The following is a 13,296-nucleotide window of genomic DNA, read 5'->3' on the forward strand; positions in this document are numbered from 1 at the left end:
AAGATGCGTCCCAACATAAGCCATTCTATGACTCTATGGTATGATTACTACATAAAAATTCAGCATGTATTACACTTTTTGTTTGAAGAAGGAAATACTCTCAACAGAAATACAAAGGTCAGGAGCTGCTAACAAGTACTCACATGCCTACTCATAGTTCTTTACTTAAAACCAACCAATACTGGAACTAAAGGTCACACTGATTTATATTCAGCTTAACTGTGATCATGGCTAGAGAAGTTCTTCAAGGGCTTTCAGCTTACCTTCACATAAGGCTATGCATTTTAAGTTACGGCTTTGCAAAAATTGTGACTGTTGTCCTTTCTTCTGCGACTGAGATGTAAAAACATGAGAAAACTTAATTATTGCTGTAAGATAAACAGTGAAAAAGTGGCAAAGGAGACAGCTGCTATTTGCAATGATTTATTCATAAGCAAAGATGGAAACAGTCTTCCTAAAACATTTCTACTTTATTTATAAATATATCAGAATTTCTAAAACTTTTATGAGGGGGGATTATCATAGGAAAGGTTTGATTTCCTTTATCCAGAAAGAAAAACGGCTGACTGTAAAAGGATCAATTTTACTGTTAAACACTGATTACAGAATCAATCTCACCAATAAACAAATTGACATCAGAAAAAAACAAAAAACAAAAACAAAAAACCCAAAGTGATTTAATCACCGATTCTCTGGCTACTTGATTTATCTTCATGCTTTACTGGCCACCTTAGTTCCAAGGCATTCTGGCCTTGTAAGATAATTTTTATCTACAGATAGATTATTCTGGAGTTCTTGTGTGGTAGAGACAGATGCCATACTTCTTTCTCGGAATTCAGTCCTACATGTAATTTCTACAAGTTTGCTTTAAATAAAGCGGAATTCTAAAGGTTCAGTGTGTAGAAATTATGAAAAAAAAAATAAAACATCTGACTAGCGGTGCTCACTTTCCAAAATAAGCTATTCTTAGCCCCTTTTGCACCATTCTCCAGTAAAAATTCTACAGCTAAGAAAGCAAGGGCTTGTCAAGGAACATACTGCTATCTGTGTTTTGTTTTCATTCTTTTCCCAAATTCTTCTGCTTGGATAAGAAGAGCACAGGAACCTGCAGTATGCTCCATAAATTCTTAGAGCAGTTGGGCTGTATTTGATGATGGCAGTATTTTGACTTGTTGATTTTATTTTGCTTTCTTTTCAAATATCAGGTTCCCAAAATAAAACCATAAATCTTCCAGAGATAGCTGATACACTACTGTACCTGTGACGTGTTGCTGCCCTTACTGCTTGAAGCTGGCTCATCTTTAGCCGACACCTTCTGCTGCTTTTTGTTCATCCCTAAGATATAAAAATAATGTAAAATACCCTGGCATATAAATACCACTGTAGGAAAATTAAATATAGATAATGCAACAAGTGGCATGGTCAGAATCACAGTCCTTTGCATTGCAGGCAGAAAGCTAATTAGCTTTGTCAGAAAATAATTCGGTTTAATCCTGTAGATTACCCATACACCTGACATTAAGAAAGCCAAGTCAGCACTAAGTAGGTATGAAAGTAGATAAACATGACCACAAATACCACTGAATTCAGCTCAGGAATGTTCATAGCTGGTTCCTTAACAGACTGAATTTTAACGTGTCAAAACTTAACAGATTCTACTCATGTTGAATTAACAGTTTCATATATTGAGAGTAGGATTTTACTATCCTTAGGCTGCTCATCTAAAACATTTTAGATTTAGTAAAAGTCTAAATAATTTTCAGTAGTAGTTTATTTAAAGGTAGTTTCAAAGTCTACTTAGCTTAATTTATATACAGGCAAATCCATTAAACAATTAGTCATCCAATTTGGATCTGATTTCTTATATTTATGCCTTAGATCTCATTTATATTCTTAGCAGTTTATATGACATTCTTGTACAGTATGCTATTACAGGCTTCCTTTTGTTTCCACTGCTTTGTATTTCTTAATAATTAGCAAATACACAATTATGTGGAATGTTAAGCCTACAAAACAGTAAAGAGCATAGGTTTCTTCATGCTTTCTTACTGGTATAAAATATTAAATATGTAATATTTAATAAAATATGTATCAGGTACACAGATTTCCTTTCCAGGAGAGACTGGATGGAAGGCATCAAAAAAGGTAAAGAAAGGAGAAAAAACACACAAATCAATGCTGTAGAGGTCATTTTGTTAGATGATGATACTGCAATCAGCACTTTCAATGAGTCCTAAAAAGCTTCCACACTTGTGTAATCTCTGAGAAGCTGAAAGTGCATTTACAGATTACTGATACTGAAACTCAATAAATAGCAGTAAAAATACTGAGCTCTAGAAATGAACTGTGACATTACCTAAAACTACAGAGAAATCAGAAAGCATAACTAACATTTTCAGAATTAAATTTATCTACATGCACACAAACTCACATTCAACTATACCAAGAGTTTTACATGAGAGGAAGTGGTAAACACAACATAAGAAAAGAAAGAAGTCACAGCATTTAAAAATCTCCACAAAAGTTTCTTAATATAGATACTGGTACATAACGTACCTGCTATGCTTCTATTTATGGATTTTTAGATGGAAAGCTCAGCATGGCTTACTTTTGGACACATCAGAGGAACAAATTTTATCCCCTTCTGTTCTAATGCCAAAATAAACACACAGTCTTTTATTTTCTACATATGCCTGATGCAGCATACTTAAACATATACAGCTGAACATGCATGTTGATGAATATTTGTTGGCTAAGGTAAGGTCCTAAAAGCCTATAATAGTCCATAATAATAGATGGACTTAGGCAGACACTGACAAAAAAAAAAAATTTCTATGTTGGATTGCTATTGCATGGTCAAGGCCTGCTCCATTACACAAAGCATTCAGCTTTAGTTACTACTTATTTCAAGTAGAGCTTCACGACTCTCATCACTTTCAAAAATGAGGTCAGGTATTTAATAAGGGAGATCTAAATAATTCAAAAAAGAGAAAATCTAATCTTGACTACGAAATTTACTACACATCAAATTTACTATGTTTATGATATATAAACAGCAAAACTAGTAAGAAAAGCAATAGACTGAGATATCTCACTATGTCTCAAATCTAGAGTGATTTATAAATATCACCTGAGTAACCAAATGATATGCTTGACAATGGACTAAGGTAGATTCCACTTCCAAACATTGCACCATGGAGCTGAAAGAGAGAGCAAAACAATTGTTTAGCATCTGGATAAAAAAATAACAAGATGCACAAGTCTTGATACAGATGAGTATCCACTCATTTGGATTAATTTATTGATTGATAAATGATTGACAAATGGTATTCAAAGTCATCTTAAAAAAAAATGAACACTGTGAACATCCAACTAAAATAACATATATTCTGGAAACTGTGTCCAAGTGTGCAAAGATAATTTTAAGCAGTCTTTGTGAACCACTCTTGGAGGAACTAGATCCAGATTTTTCCAGACTATACCTAGTAATATCTGTTTCTGCTTTTTCCTCCGGATTCTGACTGCCTCAAGTAGACAAGTATTCAAAGAAGACACAAAAAGTAGTTCTTGGAGCCCATGTGAAAAACCAGGACATCTCCTACACAAATAGATGTTATGATCATTGGGCCTCAGAGTTATCCTCATCCTTATTTCTTTCTTCTGACTCCATAATATTCACACTATGTCTGCATTGTACCAGAGTTCCCACTGGTATGCACAGTCACTCACTCCTCCAAATCCTATGGTATTTTAAGGGATCCCTGGTGAGTAGATACTTTTCCTGACTTGAGATAAATAGAATGAACTCGATTCTGGATATAGCTAAGCCATTGAGAGATCTAAAAATGATGACTTATTGTCATGGTTTTATGATTTTTGGTACTGGTATTCCACATCATAACATCATGTAGTGCATTTAGAGTTAAAGAGTTAATGCTCCAGCTCTGTGGATCATCGATAGTTCCAGGTGTAGCTGTCTCAGAAGAGAAGAAGAACTCCATTCCCCAGAGGACTTTGCGATGCTTTGCGTTCTTACGTGTTTACGCTCAGAGGGAAAGATAAAAACTGTCTGCGGTCACGGGACACTCTCTTTCCTTTGGGATGGACTCAGCAGTGGGTGCTCGCTGCCGTCCGCCTTCAGCGTTAGCGTAAGGCCTTCGGTTTATCGGACACTCTCTCTTGCTCATTTTATTTGATTTATTAGCTTTAATTCCAATTATATTGTATTATATTATGTTATTTTGCTTTCCGATATCTTATTTAGTAAATTAGCTTTCCTCCTCAGATCGCTGCCGCTGTTTTGTTCCTAGGCCCATCTCCCTTTTCCCTTCTCCCTTTCCCCCTTCCCCTTTCCTGGGGCGTGGGTCCGTGGGTCCCCCGCACCAATCATCACGGAGCCGGGCCGAACCTGCCCGGTAAACCGTTGACAATTATTTAAAACAGATCTTAATAAACAGGTTTCTCCTCAGCATCTGAAGCCTAAACAAATAATAAGCACATACAAAAGGTTTTTCTCTGGTGAATTTTTTACTATAAGCTGTGCTTTCTTGGTGATGTATATTTCAAAGATGATAATAAAAACATCCAAATCACTAAAAGGAATAGCAGAAACTTCCAGACCCTTTTTCATTGTTCCCTGCTCCTAATCTTCAGTCAGCACCCTTGGATCTCCCTCCACAGTATCAGGATTGTGCATTTAGCTCTGGGGAACATCTGCTCTAGTACCTCTTATACTGCCTACTCTGCACTGCAGTAGTGGTTTCCTTGTGCCTCAGCCTATGAAACCACGTGAAGCTTTCTCCACAGATCCCTCTTTGCTAGTACATAGTACACTCATATTTCCTTCCCAAGAAAATCAGAGGAGTGAAGATGCTGTAAACTTGGTTTCTGAAAATTCAGTGTGCTCTGTGATCCTGTAATAAAGGCATGAATTCTAGTCTGAGATTGCTTTTAAGCAGTACCGAATTAAGCCTCGTGGAGGTGCTGCTGTGCAATGTAAAAATGAAACACAGATTCCACAGGCAGAATTTTTTAAAGACATTTTACCAGACGCGTTATTTAATTTTAATCGCTTCGTAAAATTAGCTTCTCCAGGAAACACAAGGGTATGTGCCACCAATATGAATACCAGAAATACACCCAGTGAAAATTCACCAGACTTTAATATATAACCAAACATGCATAGGTTAGCTAAAGTCTGTTTAGATTATTCACCTGTAGCCTCGTATTGGAAGCAACAACTAAACCATTTCTCAGGATGGAATGCCAATTTTCAATGTGTGAACCACTGAAAAATTAAAAGAGAAAGTTTTAAAACCTACTGTGAAAAATTCAAACTGAAATCATTATTCCTTTAAAACAGTACATTCACAGCTGCAAACCTCAAATTGCAAGAAAGAAAAAAAGACAATGTGGCATTTCGGTAACCTTTGATTAATACAAACATATGGACTCACTGAAATGCAAAGGTACTTCCATAAAGGTTTTTAGCAGCTCGGAAATTGGATTCTTTGGCTGGTGGACTGCTGAGAAGCAGGAACTGGTGGGGAGTGTGCATAAACTTTAGTTGCTGCAAAATATAACAGTGTATATGTGAAAAGAAGTTGACAAACACAAAGGCACTATATTTCCAGAATGGTACTTCATATACCAAGTTGTTTGCACAATATATTCCTATATTTATATACCAAGAAATAAGATGAAATTGGTCGCATTACCACAGCTTTTATCTGAAATAAGATATAAAAACAGTCCTTGGCTTATGAAACATTATACAGTTTCTGAAACAGATTTCAGTCTGATATGTCTCTAGTAAAATAATTAAATTGAACATTTTTTTTATCTAAAATAGCTTTGAATTAAGGTTCAGACTTGAAAGGCTGCAGATTACTACGCCCTTAATCTGATCATCAGAGCCACAGATACTCAGAAATGAATCTCAGCACAGTCCCTCTAAAATTTCAGAGCTATGCTGCTCATAAGAGGCTCTCCTGGGGGATGTGGTTTGTCTGCATTGGTTTTCATACAATTCTGTACCAGTTATTCTAAATGGCAATGGTAATACTCTAAAAGGTAACAAAAATAGTGATTTTTTTCATCTAATCTCTGATGGCTGCAAGGTAGACATTTGAATTCAGCCACTTATCTCAAGCAGGCTTTTTCTGACCACAATTCATTTGACCTGTTTTTGATATCCCCAATACGGTTCTATGAGTCATAACCCAAAACTGTCTGTTTCTCTGCACTGTTTATTAATGGAGACCATGAGGTCTGTTCAAACAAGGTCATCTACATTTAGATTCTCATTTATGCTAATGCGAACTGTGAGAAAATAAAGAATGCATAGACACTTACCCTATTCACTGGTAGCTTCACAATATGTGACCTGTTACTAGAAATAACCCTAAAAGAAGAAACAGTTATATGTATTATGTATGACAAACAAGCAGAACTTTCCCTCTAAAATTGTAATGCATAGCCATAACAAAGCACAAGGCTGCAGGCTTTTGAACCTATCAGGTGAAAGCAGACTAAATCTTGGCTACAAAATCAGATCTGAAGCTGTAAAATAAGCTAGAGTCTTTCCACTGTTTTCAGACACTCCAGGTGAGATCCAAAAACAGTTCAGGAAGAAAGAAGTTGCAAATGTTGGCTCTGGCATTAATTCTTAGGATGAGCTTATAGCAAATTAAACTGGTGAAGAGATTATCCATTCATCTTGGTAATTCATTAATTATCATGCTGTATGAGTCAATTTTATACCATTGTAGAAGAGGATGTGCAAGTGGGTCTTGTTTATCCATCTGCTTCTTTATTTCCAAGTAAGGTGCCTAGAAAACAGTAATTACATTCTTTATACTGGTTGAAATCATAGAGTTAAATTTTATATGTTACATTGCCTGTGACTTCATCTATTAAAATGAATACATGGGACTTGTTATTAGGCTTAAATAACAGCTTTAGTGACATTTAGCACTGTACAGTTATAAATGTGTTTTGACAACAAGAAGAATTAATAAAGCAATTATTTTCCCTGGAGTAAAATAATAAGCATATAATTTGCATCAAAATGAGTATATTATAAAAAACATTGGTGATCTCAGGGACAACAGCAGAACACATGCACTGATGTTCAGCTCTTGGATTAAGAAACTGGATTGGGACATCACTAAATCAAGTTTCACAAAATACTATAAAACCCCAAGTTAATCCACAATTTTTTTTAATCTGTTTCATGATATAAATTGTTAAAGTAAAATATGGTGACAGGCTTGTATTCTCCCTGAAGACATTTATTGATTTCTATCACAGTGCAAAGTAGTAATTTAAAAAACTTCAGTCCAATAATTAAATGTTGAAAAAAGTGTTGGTTACTTTAAGAGATATTGTTAACTAACAAAAATATCTAAATTGCTATTGCTTTCTATACCTCATTATACATTCCATATTCCCAAAGTACTATACAAATACATACAAAATATGATTTATAAAATCTTATGAGATTACATTTATATAACAGTTGGAAAAGCAAGATGTATGTGAGAGATTTCAACAAGTAAGTATAATAAGAGAGACTGTTTGGGAAACAAACTGTTACAATAAATATAAGAACACCTATCAGATTCTGCCCCACTGTGAATATTGAGAAATGTATGGCAATGATCCCAAGAGACCCAAGATTCCAAATCCTCAACCACACTTAGCTGAGTAAGTGTTCTGTTGTAAGAGAAATAAAGCTATAATTCAGAGCTCCAAAATAAATTTCTTTTTCTTTGGAAACAGAGAGACACAGTTTGATATTCCCAGAAATGCAGCAGTTGGTGATTATCTTGTTAAACTTCTCAATCTGCTGTTATCTCTAATTTAAACTTCAAAAGATTTCAATTCTACTTTATCACTTTAATTTCATTGCCGTTATGGATACTGTAGTTTGATGTTTTTAGCACATATTTTAGCCCTACAAGAAACGACTGATTCGATCAGCTTCCCCACCCCTCACAGGCCTCATATAAACATCCTCCTAGATCTAGAAATAGCTGCTACGTAAACACTTTTAAACTCACCTGTGTCATCTCTCTAATAGAAGTTATACTATCCAGCGCTTTCATGACTCGATCATAATTCTTCTTCTGATGTTAAAAAAAAAAAAAAAGAAAAGAAAATACGTTAAAAGGCTATTGGTCTTAAGGTGTACAAAACCCTCAATTTTTTCAGTCTGTATAAAATCAAAGTTAGGAAAAAAGTTCAGCAAATCAATCCTTTAGTATCTTTTTTTAAGCCAGATTCCTTTCATCTTATTCATATACAGGCTTTCCCTTTCATAGTCAAGAAAAATTCCAGGAATAAAATATTTTCATGATGACCGTTCTCTGAATTTCACTAGCATCTCAAACATACAACAGTGTAACTCACCTAAAAGCTTTAGTCACTTCTTAAATATTTGTAACTACATACAGGCTCTGCCAGTTATTCAGGTAACGTGCTGCTATTAGGTATGCAATTAATAAAAAACTGCTAAATAAAATACTAAATAAGCAGATGTATTTACTTTGCTAACAGCTCTATAAAACATGAGAAGTTGTTCAGCTGTCCCTCTGCTTTGCTCTGCCTCACTCTGACTTCTGCCTACTTTCTGTCTGGGAACAACCAACATAGTACTCCATCTTTTCTGAACTTGATGTTGTGTGCTTCATCAGCTCCACAGGCCACAACACCTCCACAGTACCTTCACTCACCTTTGGGTCTTGCCAGCTCCTGCACATAGACTTTCACTCCATTCATGCTGGCAAGAAACTGAAGGAGTCAGAGTAGGGCATGCCTGCTTGGGCTCTCTCTGGTTCTCTCCCATTACGGTTGTGATTAATTGATGACTGGACTAGATTACCTTAGATGTCTTTTCCATCTTCCATCTTTAACAATTCTATGATGATCTTTCACCTTCCTTACACTGCTTTACATCCTTACCCTGCTCAGCTACGTGTCTCCTTATCAGACTTTTTGGCAATTCTTCCTATCTGTGCACTACAGATTGTATTCACCCCTTCTTCAGAGGAAGAACCACTGCTAGCTGGCCTTTGTTCAGGAAGTGTTGACTCCGTTCTTGGAGACTGGACTGCTGAGGGCTAGCGATCCCCCCATGCTAGGACAACTGCCATCACAGACACCAATATGGTTATGTAGAAAATGGAAAAAGGCATTTAATAAGGCATGGCAGCTCCTGATATACATATATCTATCATCGTCTACGCCCCTAAGCATGCATCATTAATCAATCTCAGAGCAGGGGAGGTCCTGTCCCGTAACATCCCGATGTCCCAGTCACACCTACTACAACAGGAAGTAAAATGCATTCCCATATAGGACATCCAAAGTTCCCATTACACCCTTGAGGAAGGCTCAGGTGATCTATATTAGGTTCACAGCTTCCCTAGAGCTTCGCTGACAGGCAGCATTTGCAGCCTGAGAAGCAAACAATTCTAACTTGACAGTTTTACCAAATTTTATTCTTAGGTACAACATCTGAAAAAAATCAGTTTCAATACAACAGTTTGCAATGGGATAGTGAGATGACAATAATAACCAGTTTATGAATAGACTGAAAGTCTCTGTTGCCTACATCTCCTAAAAGCAGTCTTTCTCTGCATCCAACATGTACACTGAGAGAAAAACACACACAAAAAAAAAACATTTTCTCATCTACAATTTGTATCTTAAAATTAGTTCTGGGCTTCAATATAATTTTATATACAATTTACAGTTCACTCCCAAACACCTTCTCAGAGAAAATTAAAAGTATAGAGTTCTGAAAACAATCACATGCTTACACTATATGCTGGAGTTATACCTTTTCTAGTAACAAATCCTCCAGAATAAGACTTGCTTTGAAACCTAAGGAATGTGTAAAACCAAACTATGACATAATCAGAGATAACTACTTACCCTGGGATTAAAGGCCAGCATCTGAGGATCATTAGGATCAACTACAGAAGGATATGGCTCAAAAATAACAACTTTCCTAGGTGATTCTAATGCAGACCGACACATGGATACTAATAGATCAACTACCTAGAGATGAAGAAGAAAAATGTGTTCAATATATGTACTTTCATATTGTATCACCAAGTCTGCTTTATTCTCTACATTCTAGAAATATCCTGTTTTGCTACTAATTATATCACTCAAACTATGCCATCCACCAGAAATAATTAAGACTACAATTTTTCTGTTGACTTCAAAAGGCTTTGGTTCTAAACCAGTTATAGTATTCCAGGTACATTAGTAAGTTCAGTATCTGATCTTAAATGTATCAGATAAATTGCCTGTAGTCCTACTGTCTCTTTTTTTCATGTGCTAATACCTGGGTTAAATTCATTCTTTGGGGAAATGAAGTTACGCTGGATCTGTGTAGCTTTGTGTAGTAGACATCAGTGAAGAATGCTGCTCAAGAAGGCGGAAGGATTTGTGAATCTGTACCACTGCCTTCTGTTCTTCTGAACTGTAATCATAGAAACACTAGTAAACACTGCTTCTGATAAATCCAGAACAGTGCTGTGATCTAAAAGTCATTTGCACAACTCCCACTGGGAGTCCAGTTCTTTTTTTTTCCTTTCTGTAATACTTAACTATAACATTCCTTTGCATATCTACTTCCATGATTTCGCTGTAAGATCATGTGTTTAATGTGCACGCAGGCATGTGTTCACATATGTGCATATAGGCACATACACAACTTCACAACAGATTTAAGTGTGTTTCAAAATTAGTAACTCAGAGGTTAAAAACAGACCACTGCAAAACAGAAGCAGTCTTTCTGGCAGCTGTGAAACCTAAATCCAGCTCATAATGAAATTCAAAGTTGCTACATAAAAATGTATCTGCAAATAGACTCATTTCCCCTGATTTCTCTGTGACTTCTGAAATCATCCCTCTGTGAAAATGGACCCTTCCAGGAAAGACACAAAAAGCCAAGATGAGTTGTTTTTAGTAGGCATCTCCAATTCCTCCCATAATCCCAGATGGATCAGATCTCATTTCACAGCTCAAGACAGTCTAAGAGTTATTACATGTCTGCCATTGTATCTGGTCATTTGGAGGAAATAAAAATGATGGCCCTTCAGAGAAGAAAGAAAATAAGAATCATAAAGAGAGGAAAAATGAACTCTGCTTCATTGAGTCAAACTGCTGCCATTCTCCTCTGCTCCTTTAGCATGAATGAACAATTTTCTCTATGTTTTAAAATACCTCACATACATTAAAAACTGACTATTTAAATAATCATTCCCTTCTCTATGCTATTCTAATTTTCAATTTATAATAGCTACAAGTGTGATGGATGATTCAAAATTGGGGATCTTTATTAGCATTTGCAAAGGAGACTGGGAGATTTTACAAACAGCCAGGTCAGGAAGCTAGGCCTGCAACTGTGTAAATGTATTACCATGAAACTGATCCTGAGTAGTTCATACACCTTGTTCTCACACACACTCCTTCACTTTCAGTTGCTAAACATTAATAGTGAAGAGTTGTGGCTTAGTCTCCAAACACAGTGAAAATTCTCTTGCTTTATTACTTGCTTTGATTGTCTTAAAATTTATATATACTTATAAATATAGTAATATAGTTGATTGTCTTAAAATTGTCATGGCTCTTAGAGGTTCTAGAGCATCCCAAAGCCTTCGTTAAAACTACTACTGACTTCTGTTTTGCTTCTCACCACGATACCATCATACTGCTTTAACCTGGGGAAACTTTGCAGAGATTAGGCCTAATTAATCCCTTGATTTCCTTTGAGATCACTGTTTTGAGATGGTGAAACAGGGAGTAGCTGAAACTTGGAGATAAGTCTAAATCAAAGGTTATACCACAAGTTCCTCCCTGGTAGTAGGAAGTGCTGTGAACTGAGTAAATGTTCTTACAGCTGGGCACAATCTTACTCTTGCTTGACAGTCGGTATTGAATAACCTAAGTCAGGGTTAAAATATTTTCAAGGAGGAAAAAATTACATTTAATGATTAATCTTTCTTATTCCATTACTCTTTTAGTGTCTCTCTCTCCATCAATAATCTTTACAGGATAATCAGGCATTTAATTTTGCTTTTTTAATATAAGGCAAGGTGAGTTCAGGCTTGAAAGTTTTGGAAAGTACTGTCTCTTGCTATTAAGAAACTATCAGAATATTGGGAGTGACAAAAAAGGATTGTCTGTCTCAGGAAACTAGTTCAAAGCACAGCACAAAAATTAGAATGTTTTTCCCAATAATGGGAGTATGTACTTCGGGTTTTTCACTACATAAAATGGTTTGGAGGCCTGTGGGAATATTAGTCTGATGAAATATATTGGAAATATACACTAATCAGATTAGCCTCTCTTCGTAATTCATGGAGGAAATAATCACTGTGCTGACAGTCTATGCTGTGATTCGCACCATCCTAAACTAATGTCAAAAAGTGCTGAGATGAATCAAACCCTAAAAGTATTGAATTCTTTTTGCAAAAAGGAAAAAGAGCTCAACCAGATCAGATGCAGTGTACTGTGATGTTACTACTACAGTAAGACACAGCAAAATTTAGTCACCACAGTCCAGTAACACCATCAACAAAAGATTCTTCTATCTCTTTAAAGCACTTATGTTCCAGTTATAGCTGGAAAAAATTCAGCACTCTTTGGAAAAGCAGATGAAGATGAGCTCTAGAGCTCCAGCTCTAGCTCTGCATATGTCTGCAGTAAGATCTCCGAAAACATACCATGAGAGTTAACAAGGACCACCTCTCCTGTCAGCTGTATTTGAAGAGAAATGAGAGCTCCTTTTTGTACCTAAATACCATGTAAGGATGGTACATTTAGAAAACAAAACTCCAGCTCCATAGAATGACATAACTGAGTTTTTTGGAGGACTTCAGGTTGGTGAAGAGGAGGGATTTCATCAATGCACCTCTCTGCTTTTATGATGAGTTGCCATTCAGATCCTACAGTTATATTCTCAGGAAGCTGCCATATGCTGGTCCAAGTTTCTTTGAGGAAATGCCTGAAGGCAGTATATGCTGGTACTTAGCCAAAGAGTTTGTTTCCAGAGGACAGACTCACTAGTTAGCTAGTGCTATAGCTAAGTGAACTGAATCCTTGCTCTTCCAAAAAATGCTGCTCACTACAAAAGGGCAGTCAGTGATACACATTTAGGTAATTAGAAAAGAATGCATTCTTCCATAAGATCTTAAAAGGTCATCTTAACTTTTGAATTTACTGAAATGCTGTAACCATTGTAAACTAAAGTTAAAAAGTGATTTGGAAATACAGCTT

The 13,296-nt window shown here is 36.0% G+C and overlaps 1 protein-coding gene across 1 annotated transcript in view; it reads right to left on the reverse strand.

Annotated features, from left to right (window-relative positions):
- PARP8 (poly(ADP-ribose) polymerase family member 8) overlaps positions 1–13,296 on the reverse strand; it is a 111,821-nt gene that overhangs the window by 2,940 nt on the left and 95,585 nt on the right. Inside the window, exons 16-24 of the mRNA XM_065739899.1 lie at positions 9,940–10,065; positions 8,064–8,129; positions 6,763–6,830; positions 6,355–6,403; positions 5,457–5,569; positions 5,215–5,287; positions 3,131–3,200; positions 1,259–1,335; positions 264–333 (exon numbers count right to left, since the gene is read on the reverse strand). Coding sequence (XP_065595971.1) covers positions 264–333; positions 1,259–1,335; positions 3,131–3,200; positions 5,215–5,287; positions 5,457–5,569; positions 6,355–6,403; positions 6,763–6,830; positions 8,064–8,129; positions 9,940–10,065 — 712 coding nt within the window. The remainder of the gene's footprint in view (positions 1–263; positions 334–1,258; positions 1,336–3,130; positions 3,201–5,214; positions 5,288–5,456; positions 5,570–6,354; positions 6,404–6,762; positions 6,831–8,063; positions 8,130–9,939; positions 10,066–13,296) is intronic.

This window comes from Cyrtonyx montezumae, unplaced genomic scaffold (assembly GCF_038088225.1).
Source record: "Cyrtonyx montezumae isolate F1298 unplaced genomic scaffold, pur_monq_1.0 scaffold_25, whole genome shotgun sequence".
Taxonomy (NCBI): Eukaryota; Metazoa; Chordata; class Aves; order Galliformes; family Odontophoridae; genus Cyrtonyx; species Cyrtonyx montezumae.